The 20,469-nt window shown below is 44.8% G+C and overlaps 1 protein-coding gene across 1 annotated transcript; it reads left to right on the top strand.

Annotated features, from left to right (window-relative positions):
• Positions 1–11,635: 11,635 nt before the first annotated feature.
• On the top strand, positions 11,636–20,253 carry FAM110C (family with sequence similarity 110 member C). Its single transcript, XM_087775395.1, has 2 exons — positions 11,636–12,980; positions 16,342–20,253. The coding sequence occupies exon 1, from the start codon at positions 11,843–11,845 to the stop codon at positions 12,938–12,940; it is 1,098 nt and encodes a 365-aa protein (XP_087631521.1). The 5' UTR covers positions 11,636–11,842; the 3' UTR covers positions 12,941–12,980; positions 16,342–20,253.
• The last annotated feature ends 216 nt before the right edge of the window (positions 20,254–20,469 follow it).

Below are 20,469 nucleotides of genomic sequence, written 5' to 3'. Positions count from 1 at the left end.
TAAAAGTGGTTTTGTTAGGTGGGTGAGATTTATTTGGAAGGGTTAGCAAATGTGGTAATGGAGGCCATTTTCTAAGGAGAAATTTAAAGTACTTTTGTAATTACTAACTGCAGTTACTCTTTAACTTTTAATAACAAGAAATGAGTTCCATTAGGCCTCCATTACAGGTCTGTGTCTAAGAAGTTCAGCTGGTACTAAAATAATGGAGACTTTCTATTCAAAGCCAAAGAACAATAAACTGAGGTTATTTTTCTCTCCAGTGAAGGCTGACTTTCAGTGGGGATAAATAATTACTTTAGACTGTAAAAAAAATAGCATATCACATTTCTTTGTATGTCCATTGATTTTAATATTGCTATAATTTCTTTATTTCATGCCTAAAGATGTTCTAGATAATTTACAGACCAATTTAATACATGAACCAGAAGCCTAAAATCTATATAGAAAAATTAAACAAATGGATCATCGTAAGAATGCAAATGAAATAGGTGTTCAAGAATATCAAATTATCAGCTACTAAATTTTTTTGCCTTGTTCCTCTTCTTCTGCAAAATCTGATTGGTCTTTATATAATCCTTCCTTGTAGCACTGTTTTTATTTCTAGGCCATAACCTGCTCTGGTCTCACAGCTGACCCTGCTTGGAGAAGGAGGCTGGGCTAGAGACCTCCTGAGGTTGCTTCCAACCTGAATTTCCCTGTGATCCTATGATCTGTGCTGACTCCACTTATCCCCCTCTCCAAGCCGAAGCATGCTTATGGGCTACATCTACACTGCCGACTCCCTCAGGTCCTGGGGCTGACCCCAGTGCCCAGGGGGGAGTGAAAGCAGACCACCTGCACCCACGCTACACCTACAGCTAACCTACACCCACCCCACGCCCCTCTGCTCTGGACTCCTGTGTTACTCCTGAGACACAATTACCATCGAGTATGAGCAGGAAAGGGGTCATTTTGTCCAAAACGTCTGAAAAATGAGGGTCGTATTTGGCCCACCAGGGTTAACTACCCACGCTGGAGACTGCATCTCGCCTGCCCAAGAGTGTAGGGCACAGGTGACGGACAGCTGAAGGAGCCAGACCTGGGACAGCCCTGTCCATGCAGCCCTCCAGAGGGGCTTCGGGGGTTAAATCTCACCGAGCAGCAGCCAGGGGACTTGCCTGTCCCAGAGAAGGGTGGCTGGAGGCCCCCAAAACAGACCCAGCATGAGAATGAGGGGATGAGTGCTCACCTTCCCTCCCTGGCCCCCTCGTACCCATCAGGTCACAACCCATCCCTTGGTTTATCTCACCACCATGCAACTCAGACTCTAGTAAAACCCCCAGATCCTTGGGCATCTACTTTAGAAAACCAGGAAGTTTTTCCTTTTTTATTTTTCTCTATAAAATATCTTAGAAAGTCTTATACATATAGATTGGTTTATAGAGAGGATGCCTTAAACAAGGCTCCTGTACCAGCTTTACTTGCAAAGATAGAAAATAACAAGAAATAGGTAGAAGAATATTTTCTGACAGGTAAATTCCTGGTTGGACGTTGAATAGTCATATGGGATAAATGATTAAAATCTCCAAAACCTCCAGCTCTTTTCTGCTCATTGAATCTTCTTTCTCAGGGAAGGAAACAGGAGTGGCGTGAGAATCCGTGCAGTCCAGCAGCCAAAAGTGGACATATCCCATCTTAAGCTGGGGTTGCACATCTTGCTAGCACCTGAGTTAATGTTTGCAAGGCAGGGGTGGAGCTGTTTGTTGAAGAAATCTGGACCATTGATTCCCAGAACAGCCCTGCAGTATGAATAACTGTGAGATCCTGTCCAGAGCAGCTGCCACACCACCAGCATGATAAGATCTGACTGAATCTGTAATTTTGTTTAATGTAGCTGTTGCAAAATAAACCTAACGAGGCTTGAATACTGGGGCTTATGTTTATTTGTTTTGTATAGCTTTAGAATTGATATAATTATACAGAACAGCTAAGCCATTTTACTCTCATTATCCACGATGTTATTTAATCTTCAGAGTCAATCAGATTAGAAGAAACTTGTTATCACTTTCAAGATAAATTCCTCTAAATCAAGAATTTGTAGTCAGGTCATCCCAAGAGTATTGGGAATGCTCTTCTGTTGTTATGTGGAGCTCAGGTGATGTTGGGGTGCATTTAGAAGGACTCTGAAATGCAACGGGCAGCACATTGATGAGTTTTGTTGGACATGGCCTAATTTCATAATGTAAACAACTGTGTCAGAGAACCCACTTACAACACAGATGTTCCCACGCTTAGTTAAAACACTACTCTGTAGTGTAAAAGAAACTTATTCATCTCCCTAAACCAAAGCTGAAAAATATCAAATAGACTCAGTCAAACTCAGAATTAGTATATGTATAAAACTGTTGCATATTGCAATGAATATCTAGAAAAGGTCAAGCAGGCAATGAATTAAATTTATACTGAAGACTCAGAGTTGCATCTATGGGCTCAGACTTATTTTCTGACCCTGAGACTAAAACAGATGCAATTTGACCACATCTACACTGTTTAACTCTCTTATTAGCCAAATAAGGTATTTGGGAATAGCCAATAGCTTGAGCTAACTCCCAAAGTTAGGCAAAGGAAATGTAGCCTCTATATCCCCTCTGTACATACATACAGAGCAGACTGCAGGCTCCCTTTTAAGCTTGAAAGATATTTGCCTTTTATGTCTGAACTGAACAAAAGCCCTTTAGAAAGTGACAGGACAAACCACCACACCTTCAGAGATATAGTGACTGATGATCATTAAATGTAAAGGTTTGTCCTTGGCAGGGGAACTGTCTTGACAAATTAGTTCATTTTCCTATCGAAACTCCAAAGGGAGCTCTTGCATCAGAGAACTGAAGGAGACCCAAAAATACCTAGAAGGGGGAAGCAAACAAGCTGCAGTAATACATATAAGTACATTTATCAGTTTTCCTAGATTTGCTTATTTCTTGTGCCTACAACAGGAAAAAGCAATCACCCCTTGGAGCCCTTAGATAGCCTGTACTCCAGCAGTCTCCTTTAACTATCATATGTCCATCAAGAACTGAACTGCAGACCCACATGCTAAGGGATATGGGAAAGACTTTAAGCTCCTCAATATCGTAGAAAACCACCAGGCATCTCATCAGTGAGGAGCACTGGCTCCTTCTGTGGAAAGGTAACGTGCAGACTTCACTCACCAGTATCTCTGCTAGAGAGACCATGCAAGATCTCTTCCAGATCTAAACTAATATATAGGAAATACAGATAAAACATTGTCTTCAGTCAGTTCTTCATAGATTACATAGGGAAAGAAGCTAAAATTTGCAACCACTGATAAGGAAGATTGAGTGATTGCTAACTGTATCTTCAGACGGAGTATTTCATAGACACAAGAAATCCTTAGGAAGGAAGCAATCATGATCTAATCCAATTTATTATTAAAACCTTAGACAGAAGATGGCAGGCTTCATATGTTACACGTCCATACGTGACAAGTTCTGGCACTGTGTTCTGCAGGTGGTATCTGCAGTGTTTTGGTGTTTGACTGATAGGTGCATTTCTTTAAACATTAGGAGCTGTGTCCATGATAGATAGTGTTGGACAAGTTTATTCAGTTACATTTAAAAGGAGCTCTATGATGAGCAGTGATTTTTTTTGTGTGTGTTCCCATCTGCCTTGCAACCAGCCAGATTTTGAGAAGATACCCAGCTCAAAACACTACTGGAGCTTAACAGAGACTGAAAATGTAGAGCGTGTCTGCTGCCATCTCAGAGATCACTATGGTCTTCTATGGGTCTCTCCTACCCGAACAAGAAAGCAGACCTATGCTCAGCTGTAGTGGGAAATGCTGCAGTGCTAAGACTCCCACAACCATTCCCTCAAGGAAAATGTGTCAAAATTTTTGCCTTAATATAAACATTTTGGGCTTAGTGAGTCACCACTTGCTTGAAAACATTTAATATATTCTGCAGAAAATGAATGAGATAAATAGGGAACGGGATTCCTAGCAGTCAGTGTCTGAGCGAGGCAACACCTGCATAAGCTCGTAGGACTTCAAATGTCTGCAGACAGTTCCTATGTACCACTAGGATTTTCAAATATGAATATTATCCTGTTTGATTTCTAAATTGGAGTCTATATCATGGAAAACAAGACTGGGAGAGATTATAACAGCCTGCACGGTAGAAGTGCTTAAGTTTTTAAATATCATATTGTGATTTGAACCCACATCTCCAGAGAACACCTTGAGTAGCATTGAAAGTGAGACCTTTTCAACCTTCCCAATCCTTCCGCTTTGCAAGAGTAACTAAAATTAACAGGGTATCCCCCACTTCCTAGGTGCATGGACCCTAAGTTATAGAATTAATATCTTCTGCCTACTATCTTCAGCAAATTTCTAATTAGGCAAGCAAAATAAAACCTTTTTCAGCAGCAGAATCTGAGTGACAATGAACTACAGCATCCATGTTATGACGACTGTGTTGGGAAGCAAGAAATCTGATTTCAAACCTTTGCTCCAAATCTGGGAGGGGAAAACAGCCTCACGCACTTGTCCAGTGAGTACCCCAACTAGCCAGATAGAAATTATATATAATAGACAACCGGCAATCCTCTGTCAGAAGTCCAGTAATCAGCAACCATTCATATGCTTCCTAATCCTGCACGTGCACTCTGAGAGAGCCCATGTGTGAGAATAAGCAGAGGAATTCACGGGACATAAGCATGCACTAAGTCTCTCAGCTTCTTGACCACAATAGACGTATGATGGTGTTTGTGCCCATGGGTGGACATGTAATGCCTTGGCACCGCAACAGCAAAAATTTTGCACTGATTGTTTTAGGCATCTGCAAGGCAAGGAGACAGCAGAGAGAGTTTTGAGGATCCCAGTGACACACAGATGCTGGAAGTTCCCTAAAGCAACAGGGATCTGTACAGCTTTAAACCCATTATGGGTTTTAGCTGTAGATTAGGTGAAAGGGCTTTTCCATGACCAAAGCTTGCTATATTTGAGACTAGGGTAACACTACTTCCCCAGAGGAAAACTGTGTGGATAAATATGCTGCTGAGTGAGAGGGACCACAGTAATGATGCCTATAAATGCCTAAAGTACTTAAAGAAGTACCATGACCCATCCCTGTGTTGGGTGAAGTGACTGTGTATGAGCTTGGTTGGTTTGTAAAGGGTTTTGCAACCGAGGGATGCAGTTTTACAACTGCAAGCTATGACTGTGGTTACGGGGGAAGACTGTGGGAACATTTATCCAATTTACACACGACAGAAGCAACAGTAAGAACCTTTTACTGAGTACAAAGTTTATTTTAACACATGAAACACACATTCATTCATAAAGGATTTCAATTCAAAATTCAAAGGATCCCTTTCTGGATCAAGCAGAGTTGTTCTGGGAGTTAACTCATTTATTTCCTCTGCAGCATTGTAGCTGCATTTTACTGTAAAACCTCTGATCTTCCCCACCCTTTTATACATTATTCAATGAATTTGATCCCTCAGACAACGTGTTAAATAGATCAGTCTTTTTAAATCAACATATTATATCTCAACATTTTAACACACACTTAAATATGTTAGGAACGAAACTTGGGTTGGATTTTTTTATTTTTACCTGTGTTAGGCATATCAGAGGTGTACGAAAAAAGGAGTTAGTGTAGGCTCAGATGTACTGCAGGGACAAAAGGGCATGAGAGGGGAAGGGAGCGTGCCATGGCTTACACCTTCCCCATTGGCACCACCTGGTGTAATGCATCTTGCATTTGTCCTTCCTTTCATCTCTTGCTCTCATTGTGTTATTCCATCACTTTTCTTCTGCTCTTTGTTCTAATAAGGCTCCCCATATGTTGACATGAATCACTGTGATGTAAATTACACAGTCCTATTGAGATCCATGATGGTTCTTCAACCCGGAAAGTGGTACATATGGGGTTTCCGAAATAATTCTGTTAAAAAATACAGGCCACTAATGACAATTGTGAACAAGCTGGATTGATTTTAGAAGGAACATGTTTTCTGACTAAGATGCTACGCTGTTTAATGAAGCAAACAACCTGAAATTATGGGGGTGGGAAAGGATGCTAAGCAATCTGGCAGTGGTAAGAGAGGCTAAAAGAGAACAGAGAAGTGATGCAGGTCTGCCTCTACACAGAAGTGAGGTGGGTCTGCCTCTGCCGAAATCCTTGCTGTAAGGTGCTGAAGCCCTGAGTCTTAAAATTCTGCCTGAAGATGTGCAGGCATGCATATATTTTCTATTGTATGAATCTGAGGGTGAATTGTGACCCTCACTGATTTCATAGAATCATAGAATCGTCAAAGTTGGAAAAGACCCTTAAGATCATCGAGTCCAACCGTCAACCTATCACTGCCAAGTCCATCTATACCATGTCTTCAAGCACCGTATCTATCCGTTCTTTAAATACCTCCAGGGATGGAGACTCAACCACTTCCCTGGGCAGCCTGTTCCAATGCTTGACCACCCTCTTGTCCTAATATCTAACCTAAACCTCCCCTGGCGCAGCTTGAGCCCGTTTCCTCTCGTTCTATCACTCGTTACTAGGGAGAAGAGACTGACCCCCACCTTGCTACAACCTCCTTTCAGGTAGTTGTAGAGAGCAATAAGGTCTCCCCTCAGCCTCCTTTTCTCCAGGCTAAACAACCCCAGTTCCCTCAGCCACTCCTCCCAAGACTTGTGCTCTAGACCCTTCACCAACTTCATTGCCCTTCTCTGGACACGCTCCAGCACCTCGATGTCCTTCTTGGAGTGAGGGGCCCAAAACTGAACACAGTATTCGAGGTGCGGCCTCACCAGTGCCGAGTACAGGGGCACTATCACCTCCCTGGTCCTGCTGGCCACACTATTCCTGATACAAGCCAGGATGCCATTGGCCCTCTTGGCCACCTGGGCACACTGCTGGCTCATGTTCAGGCAGCTGTCAACCAACACCCCAAGGTCCTTTTCCACTAGACAGCTCTCCAGCCACTCCTCCCCCAGCCTGTAGCGTTGCATGGGGTTGTTGTGACCCAAGTGCAGGACCCGGCACTTAGCCTTGTTGAATCTCATGCAGTTGGCCCCGGCCCATTTCATGTCGAAGGACCTGAAATCTCCCCACTGGAGACAGCTGGTTTGAAACTGTTCATTTCCACTTTGTGACTGCTTCACGCCACCTCAATGCAGCAAACAGGACACCCAGTGGCACCACTCAGTATGTCGCAGCGGGAGCGAACCACCCTCTGATCCGGGCTGCACCTGCTTTTCAGGCAACATCTAAGCCAGCACCAAGAGCTGCTATGGGGGAGAGACCTCAGTCCTGGGACACAGCTGTGTTGGAGGTCTCCAAAATGGGAGCATCACATTTCTGCTAGGGCTTGAGTTCCTCCTTCTTCTCCTCTCTTCTCATTGCCTTTTACCTCCCACTGCCACTGCTTCATTTTTGCCCTTTGACCCCTATAAATCAAAGGAGTGTCACTGACACTGGGAATGGGGTGGGAGCAGTAGACGGCAACAACATAAGCTTTGCGCACATTATAGTTTTTACCTGCAGTCATGTTGCAGCAGCTCTCATTTGCTGGCTTTCCAGTCTCCAGCAGCAGGAAAATGTGCCCCGGACACATCTCTTATTAATTCAAACAGAGTGAGAAGCGGTTTGTGTTACCCCACATAAAATCCAACTGCTTTGCATTTAGCGATAACTTTAGATGCCAGCTGACTCAGAGGTGTTTTGTAAAACTCCCCTTCCATGGGAAAACTCATGGTGTCAGCTAAGGCTTAATGTGTGCAGGATTTGCTTCTCTTACCTTTGCCTAATGCATCGATGCCAGAGAGAGACTGATGCCAGCTGACAGGCAGAGAGATGGGTGCTGCTATGCCCATTTTTATTTCTGTTTTATTGTCCACAAGCCTGTGCTGGGCCAGGGGCAAAGCTGGTTTGCTTGGGGCTCTCAAAATACACTGTATTTCACTCTGCTTTCCAGAAAGAAGAAATGCAATGGCTCTCTCTTCTTTGAACATTGTAAGAGTGTATCCATAAATATAAGAGCTAATTCGAATATATATAAATATAAATATTTCAAATAACATAAACGTATTTTAAACTTAAATGTATTTAAGTTCTTAAATAAGTGACCTAAATATATTTAAAATATCACATAACTGTGCAGCTGATATATTAATGTACCTTGTCAAAGGGGAGACAAAGTTGAAAAATTTTGTTGCTCGCAATGTTTTCTGACCCTGGGAAGACTCTTCTCCCACTTTTAATGTCGTTGTCATCACCCAGGATTCACAGGCAGAAGTATCTCACATATCAAGGAAGTCAGCTGAAAAGAGCTGTTGTGATTTTTCATGAGAAATTTATTGTGACATGCACTTTGTGAAGAATCAAAACTCACATTTTCCTTTGTCAGTGAGAGGGGGAGGAAACTGGTTGAAAATGAAAAGTGTTCCATCAAAATTGACCAGATTTGTCTTTCAGGCATGCCTTCAAAACCTAGGAAATTTTAAGTGAAAGGAAAATGTCTCAATTTTTTTTTATGTTTAAAATCCTCTTCATCCAAAACAATCAATGATTTTCAACTGTTTTTATATATCAACTCTAAACACAAAGCTATTGTCCAGTAACAAAGCTATATAATATATGTTCTTGCTAGTGGCTTTTGCATGTGGCAAGGAGTGCATAAACAGCTTTGATAAAGAAATGAATTGGAGTTGCTTAATAAGATCACTCTTACTGATACTCATGCATATTCATTCTTCTCATTATTGCAAATGAATGCAAACAAATCACATCTGAGATTTTTTTGTAAGTTCTTAAAGCTCAGAGATACAAGGTACAAGAAATTGGAACAAGCATAAATTAAAATGCATGGAGGAATGTGAATATATGTTGTTACGTTGTACAGTGTCGCAGAACTCCAAGGAAAAAGTTGAAGAAAAAAATTGAAACAAATTTGTCAATATGGGGATGGGAATGAAACTTAATCTCATTACTAAATTCATCACATCTATTGGCTTATTGCTACGATTCATTGTCAGAAGAAATTAGCCTTCTCTATAAGCCCAGCCTTCCATGAAGCATTTAAATATGTAACAATATTAGCTACACTCTTACACATCTGTGTATGAGCTGCTTTAACAGGGAAGGGCTCCCTGGTAATGAACCGTGCTTATACTTTCATTACTATCTCTCAGTTTTTGAGGACATTAATTATTATGTAAGCTGTTATGTGAACCAGCTCTACCTGTACATCTGCAGAAGAAAAAAAGTTCTTTCTCAAAAAATATGCCCATTCTACATATCCACAAGAATTTTACTCGAAGGGCTCTCAAAGTATGCCACAAGTTTCAGTCTAATTCAGGCAAGCATCCCATCTGGGGTCCTCGCTGCGAACAGGCAGAAGTATGTGTTAAGGGGCTTCTGGAGTTCAGACCTACAAGTCTAGGAAAAAAAAGGATGTAAAATTAAGGGGAAAACCAGCGGTAGAACCATGTTGGCAAGAGAATATTTGTGTTCTGTGTTTTTCTAAGCAGGTCTTCACTGAAGAGCTAGCCCAAATTCTTACCCCAGGGTTACTCTTAACCCTCCCCGTGTGAGAAGGGTTGTTCTCACCTTGTGAGGTGAGAACCTCTCACCCAAGTCTGTTGGGCTTGCCCAGGGTAGTAGGCTAAAACGTGACCAATACTTTCAGCATGACTGGAGACTCTGCTTTGCATTGAGGGCAAAGACAAAGTCACTCCATGCTCTTAACACTCAAAAATGAGCATAGAGTGCCCTGCAATGTGTTTGCAAAGTTGGACCATGTCTTCCATGGTCCCTTGGGCAATAACCCAAGGTTATTAAAACCCAGTGGTTTTAAACTGAAAGAGGGTAAATTCAGACTTGATATAAGGAAGAAATTTTTTATGACGAGGGTGGTGAAGCACTGGAACAGGTTGCCCAGAGAGGTGGTAGATGCCCCATCTCTGGAAACCTTCAAGGTCAGCCTGGACAGGGCTCTGAGCAACCTCATCTTGTTGAAGATGTCCCTGCTGATTGCAGGGGGGTTGGACCAGATGACCGTTAAAGGTCCCTTCCAACTCAAACTGTTCCATGACTCTATGAGCCATAGCATGGTTCTGATAGCACACAGAAATCATGGAAATACCCTCACAAAAGGCAGGCGTGTGCCCAGAGGAGTGCAGCTTCACTGAAAACCCAGCTGCTCAGGTCATAATTCAGTACTTTGTACCATCTTATGCCTGAATGAGGATAACGTTGGTGTCGCTCGCAAGGCTCGACCCTTTCGTGGTGACACAGCGTCTGGATGCAGCCACCATAGCAGGGCTCAGTCTGGGTAGCCCCACTCTTGGCGGGGGGTACAAGCACAAAAGATGTTGCTTTCCCACCCAAAGCAAAGCAGCTCCATGCACCAGAGGCGCCCAGGCCCCTGCCACCTGCTCCCAGGAGGTGCAGAGAGGGATGCGTACCCACCATTTGACCTACGCTTTCTTGGCACTAACGATGCCTAGTATGTTTTTTCTCCAGCCACACAGCTATGAGCAAATTGTTCCCGGCGGCAAAGTGGTGTACCCTGAAACTTCGTAACGAGGACAGGGGGGGCTGTAGCCCATCTCTCCCTTTGCAAACTTTTTTGCCACAATTTAGTGATTGTAAAGATCAAGAATGTGTCAATCACCACAAAAGCATTCTGATATTATAGTCCCACAGAAGTAACAGACAAATTAAAAAAAAAAAAACAAAACACCAAAGATGCATGAAAAACCTTGCAGATATAAACTGGCTTTTGTTTTCTATGTAAAGAGAAAAATTATCTATAATTCAGTTATTAGTGACCACAGAGGAGGAGCATCTCACATGAGCTCACAGCAGTAAAAGTTGGACGCTCAGACTGCCCCGGGGTGATTACCTATGACTTATGCGTCTAATTTTCAGGCGTTTGAATTGCAGCCAATGGCTCTGTCCTGCCTGTTCAGAATTGCCAGCCCCAGACGGGAATTCTGCCCCTTTGGGAATCCGTCCTGTGTTTCTGAAGGGCAAAGATTTATAACACGCCATTCAGATTTATGCCGTTCCACGACACCTTCCACGTGCGCGGCGCGGCTGCCGGCCGCCCGCGAAGCTCCTCCCGGCGTTGCCGACGCCCCGGGAAGGGCAGGATGCTGCTGGCGGCCGCTGGAGGCAGAGGGGCTGCCGTCTGCCCGGCGTGCCCGCAGCGGTGAGCGTGCTGCGGGCTCGGCCACCCCGCGCCGTGCTCCGCGCTGGCAGCCGGAGCCAGCTCCCCTCCTAAAAACCGCCGGGGCAGAAATGCCTCTGAGCACGGCACCCGCTGCGCCCCGGCACTGCGCCCTGCGGGGCGCTGCGTCCTGCAAAGCCTGCTAAGGGGGAGGCGAAGGCGTCGCCCCCCGGCGCCGCTGCCCCGCAGCCGGGCCGCCCCGCGCCGCCGCCGGCAGCGCCTGCCCCGCGCGCCCCCGGGGCCCGGCCGGGCGGCGGGCCGCGCGCTGCCTGCCGTGACGGGCCCGGCGCGCGGCGGCGGGATTGGCTGTCCCCGGGCGGCGGGGCGGGCCCGGCCGCGGGCGGGCGCGCGGGGCGGCGGCGGGCGGGAGGCGCGCGGAGGCGGCCGGCAGCGCGCACACGCGGCGCCCCGACGGCAGCGGCGGGTGCGCGCGGGGGGAGCTCGGCCCTCGCCGGGTCACGGCTGCCGCCTCCGGCGCCCGGGCTTTCCTCCGCCTTTTTCTTTTTTTTGCCTCTTTTTGCTTTTTGCCTTTTTTTTTGCCTTTTTTTTTTTTTTTTTCCCCTTCCCTCCCAGGACTGGAAGCGGGATCCGCGTCCCTGAAACTGCTATGCCAACTGAACTCTGCCGGGCCGTGAGAATGCACGCCATCTCCGACCTCCACTCCTCCCTCACCCTGCGACTCCTCAACAAGGGGCCCGAGTACCTCCGCAGGCAGATGGAGGCAGGCAGCCCGGGCAGGAAAAGTGCCGTGGAGAGGCTGGCAGCCGATAAGGCCAAGTACGTAAAGAGCCAGCAGGTCATCGGCACCAAGCAGGAACCCGTCATCGTGCTCAGCTCAGCCTCAGAGAGCAGCAGCGAGACCTGTTCGGTGGAGAGCAAAAAAACCAGCAGGGACTTTGGCAGGGGGACGGGGGCGAAGCCCCTGGAGCTGGCTAAGGCGGTGTACTCCTGCCGTGCCCCCCTGCAGCACGGCCCCCCCATAGCCCGGCGCAGCACCCCCAAGAGGCAGATGCGGCCGGATTCCCTGGTGATTTACCGCCAGAAATGTGAGTTTGGGAGAGGTCAAAGCCAGGACAGCTCACGGGGGAACTTGGTGAGGAGAATCTTCCAGGGATCTGTAAAGGAGAAGCAGTTGGCTTCCCCTGAGATGCCCAGAGTCATGGAGCACACCGCAGCCACCGAGAGCAGAGAGCCTCTCTCAGCAAAACCCAGTGACCATGAGCCGAGCAACCATGGAGCGGAGCAAACTGTCACTGTGAGCACCGAAGCCCCAGGGGTATGTACAAAAGAGCGTGAGAGACCCTCAAAGCCGAGTGTACCTCCTGAGGAGGTCAAGGAGGTGAAGAGGAGAGGTCTCCATCGCTCCCAGTCGGACATCAGCTCTCGCTACTCCAAGTCCTTCTCCGAGTTTGATACATTTTTCAAGTACTGTGGCCTGGAGCAGGAGGTCATCGAGGATCTTGGGAGAGAGAACTTCTCTGTGGTGTCCGACAACGTCTCCTTCAAGATCCGCAGCATCAGCGTGGCAACGTCCGAGAGCGACTTCACTAGGCACAGCGGGGACGAGGGGCTGCTGGAGGATGAACTCACGGAGCAGGTCCCGAGCAGCACCTCCGTGATCGAGCGCAACGCTCGGATAATCAAATGGCTGTACACGTGTAAGAAAGCCAAGGAGACTAACAAGGTGATCCAGGAACTGGCATGATGGCTTCTTTCAGCATGCATTGCAGCCTGGTGAACTCAAGGTGTGTGCAAAGCCTCGCCCTGTTGATTTATATATTTCTCTTTCCTCTTTAGCAAGCGGCTGACTTTTCTTAGTTTATTTTAGTCTTTTCATGAAGGCATGTGTATTTTGTATACTACGTGTTCCAGTATGGAGTTTTTGCAAAGCAGAAATCCATGTCGCTACAAAAACAAAAATACAAACAAATAAATGCGTGCAGCTTGCCAGATTTAGATCGGACCCCCCACATGAAATTAAAGAGTCAGTGTCTATGAGGGATGTCTGTGCTTTGCAGATTCCTGCTTTGTAAATAGCTTGTTTTCTCTAATTTCTGCTATATTAAATTCTAGAAAAAAACTTAGAAGAGTATTCAACCCTTAATTACAGTTGCTTGCATAACAGACTGAACTGAAATTATTACTAATTAGGAGCACACTGTATTTATGCTATACTGCTGAAACTATTACTAATTAGGAGTACACTGTATTTATACTATACTGCTACAGTTTTCCCCTCCTTGCTCTCCCTCACTCTCTCTCCCTTCCTCTTATACATAGGCACCCCCAAGAATCAGGAAAGCAAAGCTGAGTCAGTGCTCCTGCTAGGACTCATTTCCCCCACAGCGTTCTGTTGGGACCATAAAAGTTTGCTCCAGGTGACCCCCTAACATCTCACAGGCTCAAAGTTTTCTGTCCTGTTTGACTGTAGCGGATTTGGCTCTTCTGAAGTGGGTTTTGCCGTGTGGTTTGGCACCAGTAGCTGGAAATCAGTTGTGTGGTTTGCCTTGGTTAAAGGGGTACTTCACTGCTTTGAACTAAAGATAATGAATACAAATGTGTGGCATCTAGGCTTGGAAATCAATTACTTCACAGACAGAAGCAGAACAAATTTAGCCCTGGTAAAAGCCGATATCCTGGTTTTAATAAAAGCTGTGTTTATTTTGCATCTGATCTCCTGAAAAAGAAGTATATTTGTGAGGCCCTTGGTACTGATGATCCAGGAGATAACATTTTTTTCTCCTTCCAATACATGAAGCCCTTAGGATAAGTACCGCAGCTTAGAGTGTGGTATTTAAAAATTGCATGAGCAGATCTTGATATGAAGGATTACGTGTATATTTTCTGACAGTTTGTAATTGGTGCATGAGAAGAACATCATTTAGTGTAGATGCATCTGTTGATAGAGAGCGTGGGCCTTATGAACGTGGAGAAATGTAGGGCTTGAGCCTCTTTCCTACGTAGGTGTGGGGCTGTCACTCCCAATTCCTTTAATCTATATAATGCAAAAATCCATTTACTTACTCAAAATCAGTTTTAATTACATGAAATTTGGATCACTTTTAAAATTTGGATATTTGTCAAAAGCCTATTTTCTTCCTGCGAGTTGAGGGAGGATGAAGGGAGACAGAGTCATTTTCACACAAACATTTCAAGCCCTTGTAGATAAGAATGGTTGTCAGGTATCTGGCCGACAACTTAAAGAAGTGTTGTTATGTGACAGATCCTTTCCCAAATTACCTTAGAGAGAAGAAAGGGCTCTCCTGAGCTAATCATTTCTCCTTGCTCGCCCTTCTGTGATAAAAGGCCAACCAAAATGATGCAGGTGGCGGTTTGTGAAGCTTGTTTCAGCTGCCGGCCTTTCTAAATGCAGAGGATGGGAGGCAGATTTCCCCGCAAGCAGGAGCCATGTAACAAAAACAACCACATTTCCACGAAGAAAAACAAAATAAAGGTCTGTTTGCCTGAATGCTCTTGCCGGGGGTAGGGTCCAGAGCCAGAACGGCGGTCATCACCGCAGAGCCTGCTCTGGGAAGATATTGGCCCTTTCCCCATCCATTTGCATGGTGCTAAGTGTGTCCAGCACCGCAACTGAGGCAGGAGATGCTGGTGGCCACCCCAGGGAGCATGCAGTCCGCAGAGGCAAAGGGCAGAAGGTGCTTCACTGGGGCAAAGGCAGGGGCAGGAGGGGGGAAGCTCTTTTCCAGAGGCAGAGCCAATGTAACCTCACATGGGCTTGGTCAATGGCTTTTGTTTTTTGAACATCTGAGATAAAATGACAGTTGATAGCACATAGCCTAGCAGGGTGGTGAAAAGACCTCCATGAAGTAAACAGCAAGTTATTCAAGTATATGGTGATTCTGCAATGATTTTAATACCTAGAAGGGAGTGCTTTACACTGGCAGCAATTTCCTTTGGCACCAAAATTTTTGGCAGTGTAGGAAACACTAATCCATAGGGTCCATATTGTAAACCTAATTTTAAACATACTAGGGCTGACTCTCAGCTGATAGACCTCAGCGGTAGGGCTGTAATTGTTTCCAGGGTAATTTCTGAAAACTGAGAATGTTACCATTTAGGCCGCAGACCCAGAAGGTTCAGAAAGGTCAGCTAAAAATACCTGTACACAGCACCCAGAATAAAGGACAAGAGTCATCAAGAGCTACCATAAGTTAAATATTAAATTTACTGGGCAGAATTTAAGCTGAGCGTTGTTATCACCACGTGATCACAAGATGAGTCCTGCCGTTCTGATCAAATGTTCATCTTTTCTTTCAGTCCTACGCTTTCTCTGACAATGCAGCATCAAGTTAGATATCTGTGTATTTTCACTATATCCACAGATTTGGCTCTGTTTAGTTTGCTTACTGGTTATTAACGGGCAGTGCACTCCTGTGTGCTAAGGGAAACCTGATGCACGGGGGAGCAATGTGCTCTCCCTGGTGCTCCCAGGCATGTCCTTGAAGGTGCCTCATTTTACACACAGAAGCTTGAAAATTGTTGCGCCTTCTTTGGAAAAAGAGGCAGAAACATGTTTTCTAAAATCCAGCATTCATTACATGTAAAACACCTTTTAAGAACTGCAGGGCTTTTATGAGCCGGTGATCATCCCATTCATATTTTATGTTCTCTGTTTAATTTTTCATGAGCTCTCTGGGACCTGGTGGGGCGCCAATTAAATAAAACAGCTATCTGAAGGATCAGGTTCCCTAACATGTTTCATCAGAGTGATGATTGCAGAGTCTGAGCATGGGTTGTGAGCTTCAGAAAACCGAGGTCCTCAGTGAGATGGGCATTGCTGCTTCACAGTGGGATGTTGCCTGGATTCACCTCTGCGGTTCAGCTCCTGTCGCTGTCAGTCCTGCTTGACTCTAAGAAGGGGGTTCACTCTGCATCCTCCTTCCTGATTTGAATCAAGATTATTCAGCCTTGAGTTTCAGAGCCATTCTTAAATGGATGTTCATTATTCAAGTGGAAATCTCTTGGGAGGGGAATTTCTGATGTTCGCAATAGCCATAAGCAGCTGAATAAAAGCTTTAGAGTATCACCTTATGCTTGTCTGATATGATAAATAATAAATGAAACTTTTTTTTCCTCTCTCTTCAGAATCCTTGACTTGGAAGTTGAACAAAGCCAGAAACAGGAAGAAACTCTTCCCTCATCTGGCTCATGACTACTTTGTCCAAGTTTCGTATTTTATGATTGCCTCCTACCCTCGCCCCCATCCCCTGGCAGCCTCACTCTTGTCACAAGCGCAGGGGTGTCCAAGAGGACAATGACAAGCGGAGATTGTGAACTGTGCCCCAGCAAGGCAGCAGGAAACGAAAGCTCCTGGAAAAGCGAAGTGCGGCAGCAGCTGCCATCCACGATAATACTCAGCATCAGCTCACCGCCCCGGGATGCCATTCTGGGCTGTGACAGAAGGTCTGTGTTGTGCACCCATCTCTTTCCAGCAATGAATTTGTCGGCAAGGATGAGAGGAGAAAGCAGGAATGAAGTGGCAATGACCTCTGGGTCAGGCGTTTCCTTGCAGGCAGACAGGCTCCACCTGGACCTTCAAAGGCTCTTCAGGGCTGTTTGACCAGGGCTCATCCTGACATCATTAGATGTTATTTGCTTGGCTGGTGAAGACTAACTGTGGCAGCTTTATCTGGGATACTTGGCAAACATGTTGTAAGCTAAATCTCTGCCAAGTTCCTCTTTCTCTGAAAGTATTCAAGCCAAATTGGAGTACCTTGTATCCATCTAGTTTGCTCTGTCACACAGCTTGCTCAGCCAGTGGGGAGGAATAGCCTTTAAAACCCTGCCCAAAATCTTTTCAGGAGCACAGTTCCAAGAAACAGGTAGACAAAAATGAGAGAGAGTTTTGCATTGTTACTGCCTTGCTGCAGAACGGTACAATTCACATGTACATAGGCTCCTCCACTTTGTTTGCAGTATGTCTCCGACTCTGACATTGCAAACGTTGCAGTGTTTGGCAGCTTGTGGTTTACCACCTTTAATGTTATGCACTGTGAGTGAGCAGTGGGCTTACAGAATCATGCTAGGAAACTGTATCCCAGGCTATGTAAGGGCACACTTCCCTAGCATGGGTCTGGAGTCGGCTGTGCTTGGGATGTGCAGGATGGCATCCCTGCGCTGCAAAACAAGAAGGCATGTTAGGGCACAGCCGTGCCAGGTAAATATCCTGATGGGGTGAGACACCCAGTGTAGACAGCACCTTACTCAATGTCATCAATAAAATGCTTCATTTGGACTGACCAAGCTAAACGTGTTTTAAAAGCTGATAAAAAGCACTTTAGATGATCAGTGTACTGAATGGGTCCTCTACAATAACTCATGGAATTTGCTGGCTGTGCCTCAGACACTTACCCCAATCTGTCATTGCTTGCTAGAAAATGTCTTGCACCAAAGTATTTCTTTGTGGACATTGCAAACCACAAAAATGTGCAGGAAACATGCAATCAAAGCCAAAGCCTGTTCCCCTTTCAGTTGCACCAATGCCCATCTGCGAGAGCTGTCCCACTGGCGTAATGGTGACTCGATCTGAGGGTCCTGCAGAGGTTAAAAGTTTACTTTGTGTTACCATGGATGTAGTGTCTGGCTTACCTGGCCACCAGACCTGCAGTGTGAGGAGTCCAGAAACACCAGCTTTCATTCTCCGCATTCCTCCTGCCTGCACTGCAGCAGCTCCTGCTGCCGCTTCTCCTGGCCCAAAAGAGCTGCCAGTGCTGCTCACCAGGTGGATACCGAGCTCAAGTGAGCACTCGAGCTGCATTTCTCAAGTGTTTGCTACTCTCGGTAAATACATCTGAAGGAGCGGAAAGGGTGAGGGTGAGCGGCAACAACTCAATAAAACATTGGTGGTAGGAGGAACGGTTGCCAATTTTAACCTATGCCAACGTTGCGCACTGGAAGAGTTGCCCTTGAAGCACTCATCAAGCGGTTTAGTTGACATCAGTTAAATTCACAGCAAGATCATGCGGGTTGCATTTCCATATGTTTTAAATGTGCTTGTCAGTCCCTGGATGGTTAGTTCTCAATTATAGCAATGGCTATATGGAATGCAGGGCATCTGTCTTCATTTTGTAGTGTTATGTACCTAGGTCTACATGTCTGAAGTTGTCAAGATAGATAGATAACAATTGCAGATAAAAGAATTGTTGAACCAGCTTTCCACTTGGGAGAAAACTAAATAGTTTGCATGAGTGAGCTTCTGCAAACTTAGAGGGAAGGTAGTACATGGGGACATTTTTATTAAATAATGAAATTTCCATGTTTATTTGTTACATTATTATTAGAGGACAATTCTCAGAAAACTCCAACCCAAGATGCTGCTAATATGATAAGATTTATGCACTTAAGGTGCAGGTTTTTAAGGGAAGCAGTCTAGGTTTATTAGTTAGGAACAAAACCTGCCGTATCTGTTCTTTTCATGCTCATTTTGCAAGGTGCTGTACCACATAAATATTTATATGCATTTGTCAGAGCTAAGGACTGCTTTTCTTTGAAAATATGGATGACTGTAGACAGCTCAGAGTGCAGGAAAAAACTTCTGCGTTACAAATCAATGCCCTGCCACAGGAGAAGAGAATTGTTTTGTTTCCTAGCAAATTTTTGGTTTCATATTCAAACTTCTGTTTGTTTTTGCTTTTTCGGTTGAGCAACTCTTGAAAGTTAAGATGAAAGATGTATTGGTCATGAGTTTTCAGTGTTAGAAAGGAATATGTTTAATTTGCTTGAAAGTACTGAACATCAGCCTTCCTCAAAATCGATCAAGGTTTTATGGCAGAGGTTAGTGAAATCAGAACCGGCCCCATTCTGAATTTGTTTTTAAACCCCTTTTTGTCTTTATGAACAGTTCAGTGGGGTTGTGGTGACTTTCCACACTGATATGTGGCAAAATTTCCCTGACTTTGTTCAAACTCTGATAGGAACCCCAAGGTCTCCCAGGTATCATTTACTTCAGAGATGATGTGAACCTATCTAAGATCTTTCCTGATAAGCTATAGATTCTCTTTATTTAATAATACCTTCTGGGTAAGCTAATAACCTACCTTTCCCAGTATGCCAGAACAACAGTAGATGAGAATCCTTCTTTCTCTGTATGTCTTGGGAATGGGTAATTCAGTGCTTTTTCCAAAGAGCAGGGCTCCTCTGGGCTTCACTCAGCTCCTGTTACTGTTACATGTAAACGCTTTTCCTTCCTTCTGCTGCACCTTTCAGTCATATCCCTCAACATGAGAAAAACTTGCTAATGTTAGTCGCTACCTATCTTTTTCCCCAAAAAAATCTCAGATTTTTTACTATTTGATTATAAAAGACATGCTTTGGAAGGGGTGGGATTTTTTCAGCTTTAGTGATAAACTGCAGTAAAGCGGGCCATTAAGGTATGAAAAGAAGTTTTAGCAACGGAGTTGGGTTTCCAGTCTTTTGGGAAACCTAAAACTGGGGCTGAGGGCAAAGGCAAATCATAAATTGGGTGATTTTGTTTGACTAGAACTATGTAAACTAAAATAGTCAAATGGAGTGCAAGCATGCAGTGCTAACTGCTATTTATACCCAAGTGTTTCAAGGTGCTCCTATGCTATGACAAGGGGCAATGTCCGCAGCTGCAGTGTTAACAGGCAAAAGGTACAAAGTCTGGTTTTTATAGCCTGGAAGCAGGTGTTTGCAATAAAGGCATGAGATGAGACTGTAATCCTTGCAATATATTGTAAATATTACTGTACAGAAATCTATAAGTAAGAAATACAGATTGTTCTATATTAAGTATATTACTTTTCTAAGGGATATAAGCCCTCATGTTTTGTGAAATCAGCCAAACATTGCATTGATGGGCATTAAGTGGAAGCTTTCTCCTGGGAGCAGATTGTCCTGTCATTGCCTCCTGTGAAGTTTCTTGCATCTGCTTTTGAATCCTTTGAAATGGAGTACTGGTCAGATCTGGTATGGATGTTTCTAAGTTGCTATGTTTATATTCCTATGAAAGAACCTGTGTACTATTGAATGCATACAAATAAAAATACCACTCTGAAAGTTTTCTTGAAAAAGTATACTTCTATTTTGCTGTCTCTATTAGGGTACTATTATTTTAAAGCTAGAATCCCATTAGGCAATTAATTTGTCTGTGAGTGAGGCTGATACTAGACTGTGAGCATCCAAAAGCACGATGCTTCCCTGGGCCATACCCAGACCCCTGGCTGAGAGCTTAGGCAGGGAGTGTTGTAAGGA

Source organism: Nipponia nippon, unplaced genomic scaffold (assembly GCF_047370975.1).
Source record: "Nipponia nippon isolate SJK-2023a ecotype South Korea unplaced genomic scaffold, ASM4737097v1 scaffold_4, whole genome shotgun sequence".
Taxonomy (NCBI): domain Eukaryota; kingdom Metazoa; phylum Chordata; class Aves; order Pelecaniformes; family Threskiornithidae; genus Nipponia; species Nipponia nippon.
Note: the sequence above shows the minus strand (reverse complement) of the source record. Positions and strands in the feature narration are given on the sequence as shown.

Bases quoted from the DNA above. Each gene is read 5' to 3' on its own strand.
- FAM110C (XM_087775395.1), top strand. From the start codon at position 11,843: ATGCCAACTGAACTCTGCCGGGCCGTGAGAATGCACGCCATCTCCGAC.